Raw genomic sequence first — 22,653 nt, forward strand, 5'->3', positions numbered from 1 at the left:
ACCCTTCTCTTCATATGCGTTGCAGTGGAGAATTCACTGATCCAAACGCCCATGGGTTGAGCTTTGACCCAAAGATAACACATGCAGACATAAATATAGCACCTAAGTTTGGACGTACATAATATCATTATAAGTGGTTCCAAGTTAGTATTTAGTTCTCTTTTACTTGCTTTATCTTGTCGTAGTTGATCATATTGTTGAGACGTCAAACCTTTCTTTTACTAGATGAAATTGATTAAATCTCATTACTTGTATTGATCTAGAGGCGCCTAAGCCTACTTTGGTTAGCAAAGGTATTAGACAGTCAGACACAAGATTTGATTTTACCCACCAAGATTTCATTTCAGCTATTAAATCAATGATTTCATTGTGAGCTCTGTATGTATCTAGGTTGCATAATGCATATTAGAATGTAGAATGTTAGGCTCAAGCCCATCCACTCTATTATTACTTGGCTAGACTTATACTATGCAGTTCATGTATTGTCTCACTATATACAATCACTGGGATGCCATATTAGAAGTTTTAATTTGCTAAAGAAAAAAAAATTCAAGACAAGGAATCTTCTCTCATAAATGGAGATGCCATAGTACAAGAGTTAGGAAGCCATCAGACTTTTATGGCAGCACCATGCTATATAAATGGAGGCTCATATAATTGAGATGCAACAAACATCAATTTAATTAATTCTTCGTTTGTTCCTTCTTTCATCATTAAATAAAAAAGAAATTTACTATTTGGTAGAGTTTGTTTGAGCAGAGTAGGAAAACCTGCCCTCTAAATTTGTTGGATGCAACTACCGACAGTATCATTGATTTGTTGTTTAGCAGGAAATTAATTAATTAATTAATGATGTCTCCGATTCATGGAATGTCCATAAAATCGAAAGGATTGATGTCTGATTCACGGTTAATGATCTCTCCCATTCACAGGAGTTCAGAGAGAAACTTTTGCAGATACAAATTCTCAGGCCATAATATGATTTGCGAGTGTTCTTCTAAACATTTGCAGATAATTAATACACCTTTGCCTCAATTAAGCTACTTCCTGGAGCTTTTCTTAGTCCTCTTCCAGTCATCAAACCTCTCACACTTTCCACATCTTCCCACCTTCCAGCTGCAGCATAAATGTTTCCTAGAAGAACATAGTTTCCTGTGTTCTCAGGCTCAATCTCAAACAAATGTTTTGCAGCTAATTCACCAAGCTCCACATTCCCATGGATCACGCAAGCACCGAGAAGAGCTCCCCATACGGCATGGTTCGGTTGAAACGGCATTCCTCTGATCAAATCATATGCTTCCTGCAGGCGTCCTGCCCGACCCAGAAGATCGATCATGCAAGCATAGTGATCAGTGTTCTGTTTCACGCCATGAACATGCAACATTCTATCGAACAACTTCAGCCCCTCGTCCACCAAGCCAGCATGGCTGCAAGAGTATAACAAGGAAGTGAATGTGACCTCACTAGGTGTCACTTGGGACTCCACCATCCTATCAAAGAGCCGAATGGCAGTGATGGCATGCCCATGCATCCCGTATCCAGCGATTATCGCAGTCCAAGATACCAAGTCCTTGTTTTGAAGGCTACTGAAGAGCTCCCATGCAACATCCAATTTGCCAGCCTTGGCATAGATGTCAACCAAGCCAGTGATAGCCTCATTGCTTGCTGTGAAACCCATCCTTGTCAAGTAACAATGCAGGTTACTGGCCTGCTTCGAGTCTGCCAAGTCCGCGTATGCTGGTAGAAGGCTTGCAATTGTAGCTAGATCCACTTGCAGTGATTCTGCTAGCATCAGCTTGAAATGCTCCACAGCATCTTTTGCAGCTGAATTCCTTGCGAACCCTGATATCATAGCATTCCATGTAGCTGTTCTCTTTGCACAACTTGCAAACACCCTGTGGCACAAGTCCATGTTTCTGCATTTGGCATACATGTCGATCAGCGCAGTCTCCACTGCGATATCTGATTCGAGACACAGCCTTATACATGATCCATGGATGCACTTTCCGTGTGCTAAAGAGGGCCAAGCTGAGCAAGCCGAGAGCAAAGAAACCATTGTCACTGAATTGGGTCTCACCCCTTCCTCCTGCATCAGATGAGAAAGTGAAAGAGCTTCTGCTTCAAATCCATGCAAAGCATAAGCTCCGATCATGGCAGTCCATCCTATGACATCCTTGTTGGGCATTCCATCGAATACCTGTCTCGCTTCCTCCAGATACCCACACTTGGCGTACATATCAACCAAAGAGTTCTGCACGCGAGCATCCAAAAGCCCTCTCTCGTCTGCCACCTGGTGGACCAACCGCCCTCTCTGCAAGTCACCCATTTGAGCACAAGCAGGCAGCACGCACACGGCAGTGGCCTCATCGATCTCCACTCCAGCATCCATCATTCCGTCGAACACCTCTAGTGCTTTCCGGGCATACTCATTCCGGCAGAAGCCAGATATCATCGTGTTCCAGGTGATGACGGTTCTGTGATTCATTAGGACGAACACCTTCGCCGCGGCGTCCGTGTCTGCGCAACTCATGTACATGGCGATCAGACAGTTCTGCACGTAGTCATCCGCGGCGAATCCGGAAGCCAGAGACTTCCCGTGTATCTGAGCGCCGAGGCGGGCGAGGGAGAGGTCCGCGCAGGCCTTGAGCGCGAAGGGGAAGGTGAAGTGGTCGGGGTGGAGGCCGGAGGAAACCATTCGGGCGAAGAGGCGGAGGGCTTCGAGGGGGAGGCCGCCGCGCTGGGCGTGGCCACGGATGAGTGCGTTCCAAAGGTGGAGATTCGGGTGGGAGATCCGATCGAACAGGTGGCGGGCGGCGGAGAGGCGGCCAGAGAGTGAGTAGAGGACGGCGAGGCGGGAGAGGATGGGGCGGAGGCGCGAGGGCGGCGAGTCGACGGAGAGGGTACCGGAAGAGATGAGGAGGGCGTGGATCTGGGCGACTGCGAGGGGGGACTTGGAGCGGACCAGGGAGAGGCATCGCGTTGGGGCGGCGAGGAGGCGATGGAGGCGGAGGGAAGGAGGGGAGTGTTTGACGATTCGCCCATTCATTCAAATCAAATCAAATGGCTTCTTCCGATTCGTTTCCACTCTAATTGATTCGGTTCGAATCTAACTAAAGTATCCAAGAACTCATGCTCTTCAATTTTTTCAAAATCAATAAAATAAATTATGAGGAAGGAAGGAAATATAAATACGAATCTTCATAAAGGCTTAAATCAATTAATTATTGATATCATCATATCATCAATCTTTTCTCCTTCAATACCTTCCTTCCTCCTTGTAGGATTTATCTATGTACAATAATAAGTGCTGCCTCGCAGCCTCACAAATATTGACATTTCAAGCAATTAAATTTGTGCAACACGAGTAATAACATGAACATGATTTCACTTGACGATGACTTGGCTCATTTGAATCGTCTCCAACCCTTTGGGTCTTGTGTAGTTCTTCAACAAGAGGGAGCAGCAGACCACACTAACTGAAGAAGCAGCCATGGCGGCACCAGCAACCCAAGGCGGCAGCCTGAATCTGGTGAAAGGAAAAATAACTCCGGCAGCGATTGGGATGCCGATGATGTTGTAGCCGAATGCCCAGACGTAATTCATTCGGATCCTGAAGAAGGTCTTCCTTGAGAGGTCGATGGCTGTTATTACATCCTCCAAGTTGCTTTTCATGAGGACAATATCAGCAGCTTCAATTGCAATGTCTGTGCCAGCACCAATAGCCATCCCCACGTCTGCAGATACAAGTGCTGGTGAATCGTTAATACCGTCTCCGACCATTGCCACAGTTAAGCCAGACATCTGCAAGAATAAAATAGTAGGAGAAGAATTTAAATAGCAAAAGGAGAAAACAAGGCACCAGACTGATGAATCTCTGATGATAAAGAAAATGTACCTGAAGTTCCTTTATCTTCTCTGCCTTTTGGTCGGGCTTTGCTTCTGCAACAACAGTGTCTATTCCAACCTCACCTGCAATTGCATTTGCAGTCCCCCAGTTGTCCCCTGTTACCATAATGCTCTTAATTTTCATGGAACTTAGAAGCGATATAACTTCTCGGGCACCAGGTTTCAGTGGATCGGATACTACGATTATACCAGTGGCTTCTCCATTGATGGAGACGATTATTCCTGTTTGCGCATTTCTCTCAATGTCAGTGAGAATCTCAGAAGCCTCAACAGGAAAATTGATTCCTGATTCGAGCATCAAACTCTTGTTTCCAACCATGACTTCTTTGTTCCTAACTGAGGCTTTGACACCATGGCCCGTGATAGCAGTGAAATCTAATGCTTCGGGTAAAACATAGTTTTCTTCTTCCACACTAAATCTTTTAGCATATTGAACTATAGCCTTTGCCAAAGGGTGCTCACTGTTGACCTGCCAATCACAAAGAATTTATGTAATCATTGGCACACTCATCGCGCTTACCTACTTTAACTTGGTATGAGATCCTTGCACCTTTTATCACTTATGATTAGTCTTATGTTTATATAATTTTTCCCTTAAATTAAATCGAGTCAAAATATGCTAGAAATAACAGCCTGAGTCTGATTCCTTATTTCACTGAAAGATGTTCCCTTCGCCTCATCCTAGAAAGCATATACCCTATATGATTTATTAACTTTTATTATAAGAACCTAGCATATTATGAGTAAATTGATAAGATTTACCTCAGCAGCGGCTGCATATTCATAGAAATCACACAGTGCTATATTCTTCAGTAGCCGTGTTCTCACAACAACAGGTTTTCCAGTTGTGAGTGTGCCTGTTTTGTCAAATACGATACAGTTCACCTGCGAAGTAATTTGTTATCTCATGTTTTAAAGATTTGTGAATATTGAAAAAGAAAGAAAAAAAGTAACATCACATTAATGTATCAATCAGAATGTAACTAGAAAAAAAAGGAACTTAACTAGCTGTTCAAATTTCAAAAGAATCCAAAGACAAAAGACAGAATGTCCTGTTGCAAGAAATAAAGACTATCAGATTTAAAATATAGAGGTTCCTTATTGTGCGTACATTGGAAATTGAAACTCGTTGCTTGGCTCCATCACTATTGAAGATAATTATGGTTTCAAGGCTTATGCTCTAAAATGCAGGGTGCTACCTTGATATTCTATTGTATTTTAGTAATAACTGTTAATTGACGATATAGTTGGGACAAATATGATACAATGATTACTTCATTAATAACGGTAACACAGGAAATAAAGTTGATGTGGCAAAAGCCTGCAGCTCCCACGTGGTCCATGGAGTCCAGAATCGTGCTGAACTGTCAGTCAAAGTCAAGAAGGATTAGACATGTCCCGAAGCGTAGCGGGCTAGGCCTTAAAGGGATCCGAGTCTAGTCAAACGAGCTCGATGCACACATCCCAAGGAGCTAGGTTTGTCCAAGGATAAATCAACTACCACGACTCAGACATAGTTGTCGACCTTATCTCCAACTCAGCCACATACGTCGACCTCATCTCCAACTCGGCCACAGACGCCAATCTCATCCCCAACGCGATCTCAGGCGTTTCTCATCTCCAACTCAGTCACAGATGTCGACCTTATCTCCAACTTGGCCACAGACGTCGACTTCATCTCTGACTCAGCCAAAATCACCGACCTCATCTCCAACTCAACCACAGATGTCGACCTCATCTCCAACTTAGCCATAGACATCGACATCATCTCTAACTCCGGCACAGATGCTGACCTCATCTCCACATCTCCAACTCGGTCTTAGACGCAGCCTTTGTCTATCCTTCAGGCCATTCAACATTGACCTCACCTCTGCCGCCGCCAATTTCGGTCCACACCCTTTGTGACTCCCTGAAGATGCGGGGGCACAAGGACAAGGAGGTGATATGACCGCTTCATTCATGACACTGTTTCTCTCAGAAAAAAAGGGAGTGGTAGCGCATATCTTTGAACCTGTGATAAACGGAAGTGGATATCTCGGAGCATACCATAAACGGAAGCACAGATTTCGGAACATACCATAAACGTAAGTGCACATCTCGGAACATACCATAAGCGGATACACACGTTCCCGAGAACGGACACATTGACAACTCTTTAAAAGGTTATCCACCCCCATGGACACAAAGACGCGCATACAAAATCTCTAATTTGCCTTAGCCAATTCTCTTGAGAAAAATTCTAACTTAAGCATCGGAGTGGCCTACCGAGATCCATCCCCAACACCATTCTAACTTGCTTAGATATTCAAGCATACATAAAGAATATTATATCTCCTACATGATTGTATTTAAAATAGAAATATAGATATTAGCTCATTCTCTTTTTAAACAATCAAATTCCACTATGAATATTCAGAAAATAAGGTAAGCTTTGATCACAAAACGATATAGAGAATATTATACCTTAAGTCCACCCTTCAACACTATTATCCCACATGATTGTAATTAAAACAGAAATATAGATACCAGTTCAATCTCATTGTGTTTTAAATAATCATATCCTACCATGAATTTTCAAAAAATAAGATAAGGTTTGGTCACAAGCAGAAATAAAGAATATTATACCTTATGTGCACTCTCCAATGCTTGTCCCCCTTTAATCAGCACACCTTGAGAGGCACCAACTCCTGTTCCAACCATGACAGCAGTGGGAGTGGCCAGGCCAAGTGCACACGGACATGCTATCACCATCACAGATATGCCAAACTGAAGAGCAAGTTGAAAGCTATCCATTGAAGTCGGAATCCAAGAATTTGGGTAGGAATTGAACTTTCCAGCTAAGAACCAAATGAGCCAAGTTAAAAACGAAAGAGCAATGACCTGAATATATAAAGACAAGGTTAGGTTACATTCTCAACAATGATCATTTGCAGAGTTATTTTATTATGAACACTATCTTTTAAGTTTTAACAAAACACAGCCTAGAGCACATAACTCTTCCAGGGAAATTATACATTCAACATTTTTTTTTATGAATTTAGCTTGGTCACTTAATCGGAAAGGGAAAATCAAAGAATGTAACTATCTAAAGCACAAGGGCATTGCATAGATCTAATATATATTGTGCATATGGGCATATATTTCAAATCATGTTGGGTAAAAATCAAAACAACTCCCCCCTTTTACATAATCAGCAATGAAACACCCTCCTAGATTTATGCACTCCAGAACATTTCACTTAGTGTTTTCTACCAAATTTGCCTTTTAAAACCCATTGCACCTACATATGCCTACTAGTGATCAAACGACTAGTTATTTTCAGCTCAAATTTTGAATCTGAATATAATATAGATAAATTTTGGAAGGTCGTTGAAGTCCATTTAAAGTTTCAAAGTGATCGAACTTCCTAAAATTGGTCAAGTAGTTTTGATAAAAAAAGTCATTTTTTGCTCAAAATTTAAATCTATATGTAGATGTTCTCTAAAAGGTCATTAAAGTTCAACCATACTCTCACAATGACCAAATGCCCCAAAAAATAACATAAAAGTCAAAAACTAACAAACAGGTCTAGCAGTTTAGACTAAAATTGCTAGATATATTAATAATTTGGATCAAAACTACTAGATTTATAGCCAAAATTGTTAGATCTATTAGCAATTTTGGTCAAAATTGTTCAACAAATGGTTAGACTACATTATTATTTTTCAACCATTTAATCATTTTGAGAAGGGAAGCCTTGGCGCGACAATAAAGTTGTTCTTATATGACTTTGTAGTCACAAGTCCGAGTTGCGAAAACAACATCTTGTAATGCAAAGCAAGGTTGCGTACGATAAACCCAATTTGTCTGACCCTTCCCTAGGACCTGCATTGGCAGGAGCTTCATGCACTAGGTTGCTCCTTTAGTCACTTTAAAACATAGTTATACTCCAATGGCCTTGTAGAGTGTATATATGTTCAAATTCAACTTTTGAGTAGCAAATGATTGTTAATAGTTTTGGCCAACCCTACTATATTTTTGAGTTGTTTGACCACTTTGAAAATATGAATGACCTCATAAAGTATATAAAATTTAAGCAAAAATAACCATGAAACTCTTAAAGTGCCTCTACATGAGTTCCGACATCAAGCTAGTTAAACAACCACTTTGATTTTTTTAGGCAGCAGATGAAAGTTCAATGGGTTTAGAAGGGCAATTTGGTAGAAAATATAAGGTGGAGTGTCCTAGGGCACGCCCTTCTGAAGATAAATAAAAAAGGGACACTCCTAAAATAACAAAAAGGATTTAGTATGTGTGCTATATAGATAGAAAATTTATGCAAAGAAATACCCACAAAGAGATTATTGGTTTGGAGTTAACTCTGACTAAAAACATTGTGTTTGAGATATAAAGGGTAACTAGTTTGCGAAACCTGACAAAAATTCTAAGTTTCTAGAAGAGGATTACCCTTTAGTTTTGGTTATCAAGTGAATTTTTGTATGAGTTTCAACTAAACTTTCTTAAAAATTTCATAGATATTCTACTTCACCTAGTGCATAGAAGATCTAACTATTGAATTGTAGTAGTCTACTAATAACATATCAAAATGTATAGGACTTACAAGTGGCACAAAATATTTGGAAATACGATCAGCAAGTTTCTGTACAGGTGCTTTAGCCATCTGAGCAGATTCTACAAGACGAACAATTTGTGCAAGGGCACTTTCCGATCCAACATGAGTAGCACGAATATGTAGCACACCATTTTCATTGACAGTACCACCTATAACAATATCACCTCTTCTCTTTGCAACAGGCCTTGATTCCCCAGTTATCATGCTTTCGTTGACATGGCTCTGGCCCCATATAACAAAACCATCTGAAGCAACTTTTCCACCTGGCATTACTTTAATAACATCATTTTTCTGAATCAGTCGACTGTCTATCTCTGTTTCACTTACTAAGCTACCTTCACTGTCAAAGCCAAGCAATATTGCAGTGCCAGGTGCCAAGTCCATCAGCTTAGCAATGGCCTCTGATGTCTTCCCTTTGGCCAAAATTTCCAGATACTTTCCAAGAAGAATAAAGGATATGAGCATGGAACTAGTTTCAAAAAAATCGATTGCCCTAAAGTTCTCTGAAGTTGCAGCTCTGAGCACAGAGTAGAGTGAATAAAAATATGCTGCATTTGTTCCCAGAGCAATCAACACATCCATGTTTGCAGATCCATGACGCAATGCTTTATATGATCCAACATAAAATCTTTGACCAATTACAAATTGGACAGGAGTGGATAAAATCCATCTCAAGAACTCTCCGACACTCAACATGTTAACTATTTTTTTATCTAGAATTTCTGCAATGCCAGGAATGTACATGAACACCATTGAAGTAAGAAATACTGGAATGGTGAAAATCAAACTCAAAAGAAAAGATCTATGATACTGCTTTATCTCGTCATTTCTGTGAAGTTCCTTTCCCCTCACTTCTGGATATATTGATGCTTTTAGATGTCCAGAAGTAGTAGATTCAATAATTTCAATGAAATTCCGCAGGCCAGTCTGATCAGGCTTGTAAGATATTGTAATTTTGTGAAGCACAGCATCAATGTCTGTATTGTGTACTCCAGGGAGTGCCTCGAGAGAATTCTTAACCATTGAGATGTATCTTGTAGAGAATGTCCCCTCAATTTCAAGTTCTACTCTGTTGATATCTTCCCCTGTGGTAATAAGTATAGCTTCAAAACCAGCATCTTCAACAGTCTCCATGAGTCGGTTGACACTTATAATCATAGGATCATAGCGAATCTCTGCTTCTTCAGTTGTCAAAGCAACAATAGCCTTTTGCACACCAGGAACAGCTCCCAGAGCAGATTTGATGGTCCTTGAGCAAGAAGTACAAGTCATTCCTTTTATGTGCAACCTGCATGTTAGAGCTGATCTTTCTTTCATCTCCTCTTTCAATAGTGCTGCCTCAAAACCAGCATCTTCTATCGATTCCCTAATTGTGTCCTCCTGTAAAATTACAATTAACATGCCCTTAGTAGTTATAATTAACTAAAATACGACTCTATTTTTTTACCAAAAATATCTGTGTTCCCATGTACTTGTTGATTACAGGGCAAAAGCTATTTTGTAAATCATCTTGCAATCAAATGGTGATGCAAATAGTGATGATACTACTTGCTGGTAATGAGAAATGAAAAAATCTCAAATTTCAGATTTTGTCGAAGATGACTTGGGACATAATCTATTCTCATTACTATCGTTCCTTCAGAGTCTACTTTCAGTGTTGATGGTAGGGTAATTGATAATTATTGTGCTTCATTAGGAGCTGAGACAGTTCAAGTTCTAGTTTGCAGTGAGGATTGGTTTTGTCAACTTTATGGTATCAAAAAAAAAAAAAGTAAAGGTAATTCATCATTTTTTTCCTATTTATTGCTCATAATGTTTAACTAGTGATATTTTTGTTTGGAATAGAATTACAAGGAAGATGTGAAAGAGTACACTTTATCTTAGACATCTTCATACAATAAAAGCAATGGTTCTATACGGTATGTTTTTCTATTCTACTAGAACTTTCATATGGAAAATTTGTCATTGGTTGTTCCACTATCAACATCTAGTATATTGAGCATCATTAGTGCATCTAGGAAAATAGAGAAGATAATGGAGAGAGATCCATAAAGCTAAGCTAAAAATATATTAGTGAAAGATAGAGAAGTTTTAAGTGATTGTGGGAGGTATAAATAAGTTTTCAATTAAGTTGCACTAAGTTATAATGAGCTTTGAATTTTTCTTAGTAGATTGAAAAACACTTTTGGCAAATTGCCTAGGTTCAATATGGTCTCAAGGCTTATTTCAACAATGGAATGACTGGCAACTAGTAAATTTTTATTCAATTTTAATCCTATTATAATTTATCATAATAAATCCTATTTAATCTCCTTTTTAGTTGTGCATCTAGTAAAATTTTCTTTAATTTTGTTTCTTTTTATTAATTGAATTGTTCTTTTATGGTCTATATAGTATAAATTGATACTTGTAATATGCTGATATTCAAATTGTTTTTTTAAGGATGAGAAGAGTTAAACTGGAGCCTTAGAGATGAAAAGGTTATATTTTGGTGACACATAGATTACAAGTTCCAAAAACATTGTAATTCAGTAATATTTTGTAATGAAGTTATGGCTGATTTTTATTACGAAGTTATAAATTAGAAGTCAGATACTCTATTCCTTTTGGTATAAAGTTATATTTATGTAGTGATTTATTCATTCTAGTTATGATAGTATTTAATGCAGGTGTTTTAAGTTTTTATAAATGTAGTTTCTTCATAATGATATGATTGTTTTGATCCATTAAATTATGTTTATGCTATAAGTTTGTCTAAATAAACTTGTGACAAATTAAGCTTATAAACAAGCTTATCAATAATCAAATAAGATCTTATGAAACTTATAAATAACCCTACAAATAAACAAAGAAGCTCTTAAAATAATTGCAATATCAAACTCACTAACCAACCAAAGAACCTTAAAAGTATAAAAGCATCAACAAGTTCGAATTGAGAGCTCAATAACATTTAAATGAACCAAACTCAGTTCTAGCTTGAAACCAAGCTTGATCTAAAAAAAACAATTTGAGCTTCAATGATCGCTTTAATAGCTTGGTTAATTTTAGACTTGGCTTGGCTTGGCTCAGTTACAATACCAAACAAAACTTGATTTGGCTTGGCTCATTTACGACCATAATGATATGAACTAGCTAACTGCCAATCAAGCATTGTGGTCCAGAAGCACCACTAATTCTGGGCCAGCCCTTCAGTGTCATGCTTGTTGTCACACTATGTTCAAGTAAAGTAGGTTGACCCACACATTGCTCAGTTTTCAATATGACAAAAATCCAATAAATAGCCTTTACAATGATAGTTTTCACCGTCCTGTAAACCTGCCCACACCCATCGAAGTGGTGGTGACTCCTTGTTGATCTTGTAGAGGCGGATTCTAGGCTCGCATAGCATGCCATAAGCTAATTTTGATTGTTACAATTTTTTTTTCTTCTAAACACTATTTCCTGTGAATTTCTACAATGAGGACTGTAACCAGGAAATTAAATTGTTAAGATTATTCCAGCAGAACAACAAGACATTATGGGGAGACAGCTCCCATATTGTAGTATGACCAACAGAGGTAAATCCGACTATTCTGATCAGCATAAGCAGATTTTCTATCCAACATCAATAACTTCTCCAAACAACCCATACAGTTTAAGCCTCCCTATCTGGTTTGACTCAATCATTCAGTTGCCCGTCAAAATGAAACAATAACTGCAACAGCTTAACAAATGGCAACCATGCATCACCTGCTTATGCAATAAAGGCGTGCTGTAGTGATTATAGTAGCTCGAGATTATTCTGCAGTTGCAGAATATTTCTTTTCACATCCTAACGATTTCATTATTCTCTATTCATACCGGTAGCCATCCTGTAACATCTTGGTGTATTGACAACTTTAATGCTGTAGACAAATATCTTCATAAATAGCTTTTTGTCTCCCAAATAATCAAGTGGTATTCCACCAAAATGCAAGCATAACCAACAAAGTAAATCCGACAAGTTAGGTCCAAAGTTGCGACAAATGGCAACCATGCATCAATTGTTCATGCAAGAAATCCGTGCTCCGCTATGTTATGCAAGAACGACACATCTAAAGTAACTTTTGTCATGCTGAGAAATCATATATCTCTTGCACGTAACCTTCCCTACTTTCCTTTGGCGTTACTAAACACTGCTCTCTTTTTTGGTTTAAGAAATACTTTGTTCCCTGGAAAAATTAAACTTTCTTTGTCCTACACGAGTAGCGGAATCGGAAAGGATATCTGTCTTCTATTCTTTTCCACCCCATTTTTCAATCCAATGGACGTGTGCCCACCCTTATTACCATATCTCCCATAGAAACAAAGCGGAAAAGACCAAAAAATCTTATCCCACGATTCCCAATGAATGAATAAATGCAACAAACCTTTCAGCATTTGCGTCTAATGTTCTCGAAAACTAGCGAAGAAACGAAATCGCGTCTATCATAACTCGTCCTTAAGCCCTAATCATCGAACAAACAACAGGCACATGCAAAAGCAAGCAGGAAAAAAAAATCAAAGGAGGGGCACAGATTCGGAAAGCAAATAGTCGACCTTAATGAAGGCGGGGTAGAATATGACTTGCGCTCGATCATTCAGCACATCGACGGCGGCGTCATGGATCCCCGGCAGCCGCTTGATCGCCTTTTCCACCGACCCAGCGCAAGCGGCGCACGTCATCCCGAATACCGAGAACAGCGCCACCTTTTTCTCCTCCTCCTCCTCTGCAGCCTCCTTCATTGCTTCCGGATCCACATTACCAGCCTCCCCAGTGGCCTCCGCCGATTTCCGCTTAGGGCACTTGGGCATCGAAGGGTAGTGCGGCCGCGGCGAGAGGTTCCGCGAGTGGAACAGCTCCCCACCTCGAAGGCAGGACATCAGCAACCCAGCGTTCACCATTCCCTACGTGATTTTGAACCACAGCAGTGGCAAACAAATTCGATTAATCTCGAGCGTGACGGGAGACAGACCTATTTATATAGCAGAGAACAAGCTTCAAAATTTGAGCATCGTGTCCACACGTTTTTTTGTTTTTGGTCCTCTCCGCACGAATCTTAAAGCTCTCGCTTACGTTCAAAGCTACCTTGGATTGCAAGTGAGTGGGCCTTTACGTGGGCTGGAATCCAAGTAATCTGTGGCTCCATGATTAGGAGAGGTTCGTTTTTAATAATATATATATAATGATAATAATAAATAAGCTTTCAATCGATTTCTCGGTAGAAACAAATTAATTAATAATACTCTAATTTAACTAATACAATATATGTTAAGAATTATTAATGGGATGTTGTCTCATTTAATTAATGCGCTTGTCGAGATAAAATTTTTGTATTGTGACCACACAATTAGTTCCTCTAAACAAAGAGTTGCATAAATTGAGCTGTCTCGGTTAGTAGTGTTGGCCATGCGAGCACGCAACAATAAAAAAGGTTTTAATCACAATAATGTCGATTAATTACAGCTGAATGATTAGGAAATTGATCGTAATATTAAACTTGATGGGATAGAAAATTTATGTATTTCAGGACGTGGATAAATTAAATATGTGAGGCATCGGATTGAATTACTAATCGAAAGTGAAGTTACTATGGTAACAAAGCGTAGTACGTGCATGGTTTTCTCCATTTTCTACATTTTTTTATTATATTTTACTAGAGTGAACTTTAGCCTCATCTAATGCCATTAAAGACACTTGCGAACAAAATGAAATGATATAAATGGTGCCGTTGATATAAATATGGTGGTGTTCCAATAGTTGATTTATAAGTATTCGAAGAAACAATGTACAGGGAGGGATACAATGCAAAAGCAGCACAGCCACATGGTCTATGGCATCGACAAATGGACAACAAGTGCGCATTAGTGTTCAGAATGCAACATCTTATAACACACCGCAGGCAGCAATCCTGCTTTACAATCTTGAACCGTGTTGCATTCGACGGGATAGCAGGAAGCCATCATAACAATCATCTGCTCACTAGCACAAGGAGCAGAATTGTGCAAACAGTTCAATGCCTGGTCGAATATGCATGCTATGGGTATCTACTTATGGATATAACAACATACTAAGTTAATAACGACGACCATAGTACGATTTTAAGATGATCATAAAAAGTTCACTTTGCCTTCCGATCCCACTTGGGCATCACACACACGGTGACAATATGAATCCTGCATGTATATTCACAGAAGAACAGGTCAGGCACACGCACACTAGATATGCTGATAATCAAAACATAAAAATTTGGCTGAATGACGATGATATAGATGGAAGACACTGTTATGTTACAAATAATACTTCTTATCTTCTTAAAAGATAGTCCCAGAGTCATGTGCGTTTGCATTGAAGGCACAGAAAAGATTCAAGGTAACTTTTGGTACATAATTACTGCCCACGAGGGCATCAAATGCAAATACTCTCTATTCAATTCAAAAACAGAGAGAGACCAATTAGTTAATAGGATGTAAAACAAATATGGTTTTCCGCCTGGAACACATCCTTAATGTGCTTCCTTCATTCTAGGGGCTGAGATTTGATTCGAACAAAAATAAACTAGAACAAAAGTAATTTTATGTTGATTTTTCACCATACAAATCAAATTAAACCAAATCTACGTAGCAAATGAATCAGTTTGGTTATATTTGAACAAAAGAAACAGTTTGGTTATATTTGAACAAAATTGGCATCCAAGAATCAAGATTTTGTGAAATGTTAAAATCAAATAGAAACTATTTTCAGACAAATATAAAAGAAAAGAACATTAAATTATGAAATATTTTTGATAAAAAAATATAAATGTTTAATTACTATTAATAAAACCAAAACACATTTTAATTTACTAGAAAATATCCGGTTTTGGTTTTGGTTTTGTTTGCTTTATAATTAACTAGAGTGCGAACTGAATTAGTATGCTTCCATCAATTTGAACTGAATCAGCAAACATATAAACTGAATCAGACCAAAAATTTTGGTTTAGTCTGAACCAAACAACATACACCCTACAAAATTCTGTCAGTGTCTACTGTTCTCAGAACTAAGAAAGGAACCATACAACTATCACTAATGGTGAGAGAGAACCAAATCTCAAAGGGCAAAAAAATCAAGGTGACCTCGTTCCCATCCCTCTAAAATCTTCATGTCTCCCCTTCCTTGCCAAAGCTAACTTATTTTTAATTGCTTCAAGTCTTTCTTAAATATTAGCACTTTTTATTAATTATATATAAGATTGTCAGTCAATTAGATCTGAATCTACCACTTTCATAACTAGCGTGTTTTCATGGTCTATAGAATATCCCTAACTTATCTATGAAATAAACAGCTGAATCACACCTAATCTGCAATCTAACCAGACATATCAGACCAAAACTGAGATAATATCGGAAACATGACATGGACAACACAAATTATAAAATGATAATACAGAAGCATGGCATGAATAAAAGTGTTGAAGAGAATTTGACAGGGACAAGAAGGCAAAGGCAAAAGAAATTTATGTAGTTTTAACCAAATTTATACCATATAACACAAAATGACTTTTTATTAACTTGCATTGTTTGTATTAGTGGCACCATGGCACAAAATGAAATGATAGTTGTAGACAGCCTGACACATTTTTCAAATGCCAACACAAGTAGAGTCTACATTAAGATGAATTAAGAAAAAGTGTGAGAGTTCATACTTGATGTGCCAAAATATACAAGTAGCCATGTAGTTTATTCGCCAAGAAACTGTGAGACATAACTGCTGCTGTTCACCGACAGTATATAGCCTGATCAATCTGTGGAGGAATCTGCTTTATCTCAGTTCCAAGTTCTTGTTCGATCCTATGCCTGTAGTAAAGCAAATTTTTATTCCAATGTCAGGGAACAGGAAAACAATGAAAAAATTAAAAATTAAAAAGACAGAATAACATGTTGAGGATTGGCAAGTAATCATACAAGTTAAAACGATCTTCATAGGTAATAAGATTGACAGCCAAACCAAGGTGACCATATCTTCCTGAACGACCAACCTGAAATAAACCAATTGTTAGCCTAGGGGAACTTATTTGTTATACAAAAGGCACACTAATGCATGAAATCAGGTAGCGAAATTTATTATATGATGAATCAAGTTCAGTAAATTGGAAGGGCAGATAAATTGAAGAAAGACAACATAAACCTCACATTTTCTGTCTCAAAGCAAAATGGCATTTTCTTTTAAAAAAATAAGGTTACATTAAAGGACCTCACAATAGTAGCTAAAAGTTCAGTAAATTGGAAGGGCAGATAAATTGAAGAAAGACAACAGTAGCTAAATTTTCTAAATTTCTGCTTCTATTTGAACTTACTTCTAAATTAGATAGTAGCTCATTTTTCTAAATTTCTGCTTCTATTTAAACTAAAGAAATGCAATTGAGAAGTTCATGTTTCTAAAAATTTCCAATTAACATAAACAAACAAGTATCAAGATCATACCCTGTGAAGATATGTTTCAGAGTTCTTTGGAAAATCAAAATTGATGACAACATTAACAGCTTGAATGTCAATTCCTCTGGTAAAGAGATCTGCAAAAACAGCCAAACATGTTACAAGAAGTATTCTAAAGCAAGATATCAAACACATCACTTCTAAGCAATTAGTACATGTCATTAAATTAGTTCTAGGATCAGTGGACAATCTGGTTGTTCAGTCAAGGAATAGTAGATTATCCAATAACCCAAGGAAAACTTCCGCTCTGCAGTTGCCTCACATCCCATTCTCAAGGTAATTGGACCACAAGTTCCTCATCAAGAATGACAACATGAAGGCAAAAGAGGACAAGACACTACACCAGGTAAAATAAGATGGTATATTGGTCGAAGGCAACTAGAAGAAGAGTTTTCTCCAAGTTCCTCTCCAATTGTAAGCTTGTCAATAGAACTGCATGGTACATATGTATTCACTCGTTCAATAGTATTTTTTCTGTGATGAACATCTCTGTTGTAATGATTGCTGGTAACCAAACACGCAAACAGCAAAAAATTAAATGGTCACTGAATCTTATACAAAAGGGTACAATGTGATAAACAACCCCACTCAGTAGCTTATGTACAACTGTGCATATGATCGCCTCTCTTACAAAAACATAACAATTCCAAGCATTGCAGATAATAGGATTAACACAAGTAAAGGCACAGTATACTGCACAAAAATAACAAACAGGTGTTTTTGAGAATTATAAGCACTTTCTCTATAGCATGAACGTGCTATGCTGAATGAGGCACTAGGCGCTTGCCTGAGTGAAGATGTGCACATAATTTCAAGAAATAATTAGTATAGAAATGTATGATAACTAGAAAAATGCAGAAAAAAATTCAAACTTGTCAAAACTAACAAACAAGTGTATTAACACTGATAAGCAATTGAAAAATGGACATTCTCAAATCTAAAAATTTTCATCTAAATCAACTAAAGCTAGGACCAATTTAGTAACAAATTTTAATCGGCACATTCAGCTCAAGGACTACAATTAGGAACAAGAAAGATTACAGTACGAAAAAAAATAAAAAACAATCCGTCTGCCCCAATTGCCTAGTGATATAACCTCACAAGATCCTTATACTAACCAGGAAACACAGAATGAAACTTATCCTGTCATTGTATTTTAAGGCAATATACAATCTATTGTGGAGATTAGAGAATAGGAGAAGAAAAGAGGATGAGAGAGGAAGGAGAAAATGAGGGAGTGGCAAGAGAGAAAATAGTTCTAAATTGTTAAGTCACAACTTGAAATCACTTTACAAGTTATGCCCGTATAAAGGCTTTGCACCCGAGAAATAAATAAAATTTAGTAAAATCCTTGGGACCTCACCTCCCAAATTGAATCATCCAATCATTTATTACATTAAAAAAGAATAAAAATACTCAAATCTTGACAACATCCAAAGTCTCATCGATTCAATTAATACCTATGCTCAAAGTAATAACCCAAAGACATTATGTTTGTAACAATATCTTCATGAGACATTATTCAACTAATACCTATGCACAAAGTAATAAGACGGAAGCCTCATTGGTTGTCCATGAGTTGCGAGAAGACAGACATAGTTGCAGGCATAATAATAACAATATGAATGATCAATTCCATATAAAAACTAAAAAAGACTATTGCAAACGAGGTACCTGTGCAAACGAGGTTCCTGCAGGCACCATTGCGAAAGTCATGGAAGACACGGTTCCTGTGATCTTGCAACATTTTAGCATGAATGTAGAAGCAAGAATAACCCAATTCAGTGATTTTCTTTGCTAAGAGCTCCACCCGATTAACAGAATTGCAGAATATAATAGATTGATTAATTTGAAGCTGTCGAAACAGGTAAATCTGTCATTTTCAGACATATAGAGAATTTCAAACTACAAAAAAGTCCAAATTGAGGATAACCTTTGAAAATAGAGTATTCAGGCAGTGGACCTTCTGCCTTTCTTCTACAAAAGCATAGTATTGTGTTATTCCCTTCAGTGTGAGTTCATCCATTAGATTGATAATATATGGTTTTGGTAGGTATCTGTCTTTAAAATCCTTAACAGTAACTGGAAATGTTGCCGAAAACATTAACATTTGTCTATTAGAAGGAAGAAACTGAATAAGTTGCTCTATTGATGGTTGAAACTCTGGAGAGAGAAGTTTGTCAGCCTGTGAAATAATAAAAAAGTGTCCTTTCATCAGAATATAGGACAAATAGGACAGACTCACAAATGACTATTATGAGAAGCATATTCTAGATATATGATTAACAAACAATAGAATACCAGTTATAGATATAGGAACCAAAGAACAATGTAATTAACATGCTCCAAACTGAAGCAAACATGGTCAATTAATTTAGTGCAGCAAGATCAAGCATCAAAATATTACCTCATCCATGACAAGCATTGAACAATCCTTCAAAACACAAACTCCTTTTTTTGCAAGATCAAGTATTCGACCAGGAGTTCCAACAAGCAAGTGGACAGGTTGATATAAACGCATAATGTCATCCTTCAAGCTAGTTCCTCCAGTAGTTACCATAACCTGAATCTTCAGATGTTTTCCAAGTTCTTTACAAACTTGAGATGTTTGAAGAGCTAATTCTCTTGTTGGAACCAATATCACAACTGTATACAGAATAATTACCCATTAATGGACACCAAAAAAACAGAACTCAGAACACAAAGCTAACATTGTATTGTGCACGAAGGGCATTTTCATACATACAAACAATGTAGCTCAAGAATTGAGCATGGGTCTCCAATGCACATTACCATCATGAGTTACGATAACGTTGCAGATCAGGTATAGTATAAAATGCATAAAAGATGTCTGAGTTAAAAAAAAACAGTAGAGAAAAATGATCATAACATCATATTTACAGCCTAGCAGAAATGATGATAATTTTGCATATCACCTTAGCAAATCAGCACACAAAGAATACAGACACACTTCAGATAAGTGATGCTCAAGAACACAGAAAACGTGAAGACAAGCAAGGATAAAAATAACCAACAAATTTCTAGTGCTCACACTTGATTAAATAAAACATCAAAGCACAGTGATAGCGTCTTTGCGAAGATACAGAGAGAGACAGAGAGAAGGAAAAGATAATGAGTGAAAACCTTGAATGGCATTGTGATCTTGGTCAATTTTTTCAAGTGCGGGAATACAAAATGCAGCAGTCTTTCCAGTTCCATTTTTAGCTCTGGCAAGAATGTCACTACCAGTAAGTGCAATAGGGATGCTTTCTTCCTGAATAGGTGAAGGCCTTTCAAAACCTTTCTCATATATGCCCATAAGAAGTTCTCGCTTCAGAAAATAGTCTTCAAACTCATTTCCTTTCGTTGCAGTTACATCCTAGCAAGTGTATTGTCACAATTATATTTAACATAGACATAATCTTATACAGATATGACTTGTCAACCAAAAGATAACCACCAAATTATCTAAAATTCATTGTCTAATTCACTAGCAAAAGAAACTTTTACACTGATCTAGCAATCTTAATGAAAAGAATAAAACCTAAAACTAAAAAAAATGTTATGATAAAAGTTATAGGCGACGATAGAAATATGAAGCACGGTGTAAGGGATACATGTATTAACTACATTTTGAACTGAAAAAAAAGGCAGAGTCCAAATATAGACAGTACTATACATGAATATGCACCTGTAAGAGGTTAGCATTTTCTGATACAAAGTTCTGCAGTGTATACCTGTTTAGCCTTAGTTAATCATACAAGTAGTTGGTTGGATTACGTTAACAGACATATTTATCGACTTGAGAGATGAACAAGGTAAAAAGTGTAATATGCATTTTTCAAATCACACAGAGAGATGAAAAGCAATTTTACCTCTGTCTGGTAGCGTGTGTCAGGAGGTGGAATCTTTAATTGTGCCTTCCAATCTTGGGAACTGAAATAATCAACATAAAAATTAACTAGAAAGATGGAAAAATAAGTGCTTACATCCTTACTATTGTTATAACATAAATTGACTTCCCTTCTAATAAATTAAATAAGTGACAAGAACTACTCGTCTAAATAATGTCCACCAACTACATGACGCTATTGTGGCAGAGGTATGGTTGCTACAATAGATGTGTGGGCAAATAGAGAAGGGAAAAGTCAAATACACTTTTATCTAGGAGCAACTAAGTGTAGCTCCAAAAGATGATGAAATCATAGAGCTTACACCTGGATTATCAAAAAAAAATGATGAAATCATAGAAGATATGTTAGGACAATATGGACATGTTTGATTAATAAATTATATAGTTAGACAAGTTTAATTAATTAGAGTTGAAATTATAAGTGGCAAAGGGAGAGCAAAGAGAACTTTAGTTTAGTAGTGTAAAAGTGATATAAGATGATGATACGCTCCTGTAGCATTATGTACGGTGGTTCAAAGCATGATGCCTAAGATTTTCAAAGAGGCTATTACATCAAATAGCATAGAATTACAGCATAGTGCTTCAGTCCCAATTATTTAAAATTGTATACTTAGTGACATCAAACAACTGAATTGATGCAATGCTGCTTGTACTCTTGTGAATTTTCTAAGGAGGATAGAGAAATCTCTTGTTTCACTATAATCAGAAATCTTTCTACACTTGACTTCCCAGAAGTTGGATTTTTCTCAAAATTTAGTCTAGAACAAGTAACCTTATTAGTATAAAAGCAAATTTTTCAGAGCTTTTTCTGAATAAGTATCCAAGCCTTATCATAACTCTAAGAAAGTTGCAAAAGAGTTGTGAACAGTAGGTGGTTCTGTTAACAAAATTACTTAGACTATTTATTATATCTGAGTAGGTTATAAAAAAAAAAAAGGTGAGATTTAGAAGCAAATATGTCGATTAATTTAGACCATTTAATACACAAGCCTAAGCCAGAATTTTGCTTGGATTTTGAAATCAAATCCACCACACCCTTCATGCTGATTTCACTTCCAAAAGAAAGAAAATGGACTACAGTTTCTACCACTCTGCGCTACAGCCATCACTGGATAATTATCTGGTTTTCCACATAATCGCAAATATTAACATTGGCAAGGATTGTGGAAAGGGACCCAAAACCAGAATTTAACTCAGTGATGCTCACTGTTCGATTTACCTTGAACCAATGGCCTCAGACTGAACAGGTTTCGCTAATTCCCCTGCGCTAGAATCAACCCCCATAGGATTCCTCATCGACCATTGCTGATGCTGCTGATGTTGATGCTGGAACTGCGGGTTTGGTTGCCTATTCACTTGGCTCCGCTGTACATACTGTTGTTGCTGCTGCTGATTCCTCGGATAGAAACCAGGGTTTGCGCCCCCGCTGCTCCCTCGGACGTTACCCATGCCGGGGGGAGGAAACCTACCTCGAGGGTTCATCTCACACTTCGCTAATCGATTCTCCCAAGCGGCGTCCGACGAATCAAAGAACAATTTTTAGAAGATCTCTCCGAAAAAAATGAGAGATCAAAAATTGCACGTAAAAACTGAGACGCTACGACCAAATCTAGAGTTTAGCGATCAGGGGAAAATCCAAATAAGATCGAGGGACTACTGCTTGAACGGTAACCGGAGGCGCGCAGGCTCCACCCTCTCTCACGCATCACGAAGCACGAAGCGAAGCACGAAGCTTTTGCAGGAAGGAAAT

General features: G+C 37.7%; 3 protein-coding genes across 3 annotated transcripts; all 3 read right to left on the minus strand.

Moving 5' to 3' along the window:
• Window positions 1–912: 912 nt before the first annotated feature.
• LOC141841465 (pentatricopeptide repeat-containing protein At5g39350) lies at window positions 913–3,046 on the minus strand. The gene has a single exon (XM_074729640.1). The coding sequence runs from the start codon at window positions 3,044–3,046 to the stop codon at window positions 1,016–1,018; it is 2,031 nt and encodes a 676-aa protein (XP_074585741.1). The 3' UTR covers window positions 913–1,015.
• A 211-nt stretch (window positions 3,047–3,257) lies between these two features.
• Window positions 3,258–13,420, minus strand: LOC141841041 (copper-transporting ATPase HMA5-like). The gene is made up of 6 exons (XM_074729168.1): window positions 13,076–13,420; window positions 8,507–9,898; window positions 6,532–6,786; window positions 4,669–4,791; window positions 3,896–4,375; window positions 3,258–3,801 (listed from the first exon to the last, which is right to left on the minus strand). The coding sequence occupies exons 1-6, from the start codon at window positions 13,418–13,420 to the stop codon at window positions 3,385–3,387; spliced, it is 3,012 nt and encodes a 1,003-aa protein (XP_074585269.1). The 3' UTR covers window positions 3,258–3,384.
• Window positions 13,421–14,230: 810 nt separating this feature from the next.
• Window positions 14,231–22,635, minus strand: LOC141840608 (DEAD-box ATP-dependent RNA helicase 6-like). The gene is made up of 10 exons (XM_074728646.1): window positions 22,123–22,635; window positions 20,866–20,926; window positions 20,135–20,369; window positions 19,398–19,636; window positions 18,924–19,175; window positions 18,665–18,845; window positions 16,979–17,067; window positions 16,460–16,533; window positions 16,201–16,351; window positions 14,231–14,692 (listed from the first exon to the last, which is right to left on the minus strand). Exons 1-9 carry the CDS (start codon window positions 22,383–22,385, stop codon window positions 16,273–16,275), a joined length of 1,473 nt encoding a protein of 490 aa, XP_074584747.1. The 5' UTR covers window positions 22,386–22,635; the 3' UTR covers window positions 14,231–14,692; window positions 16,201–16,272.
• Between the last annotated feature and the right edge of the window lie 18 nt (window positions 22,636–22,653).

The sequence above is a fragment of the Curcuma longa genome, chromosome 11, assembly GCF_044706935.1.
Source record: "Curcuma longa cultivar G26 ecotype Majalengka, Jawa Barat chromosome 11, ITB_CL_G26_1.1, whole genome shotgun sequence".
Taxonomy (NCBI): Eukaryota; Viridiplantae; Streptophyta; class Magnoliopsida; order Zingiberales; family Zingiberaceae; genus Curcuma; species Curcuma longa.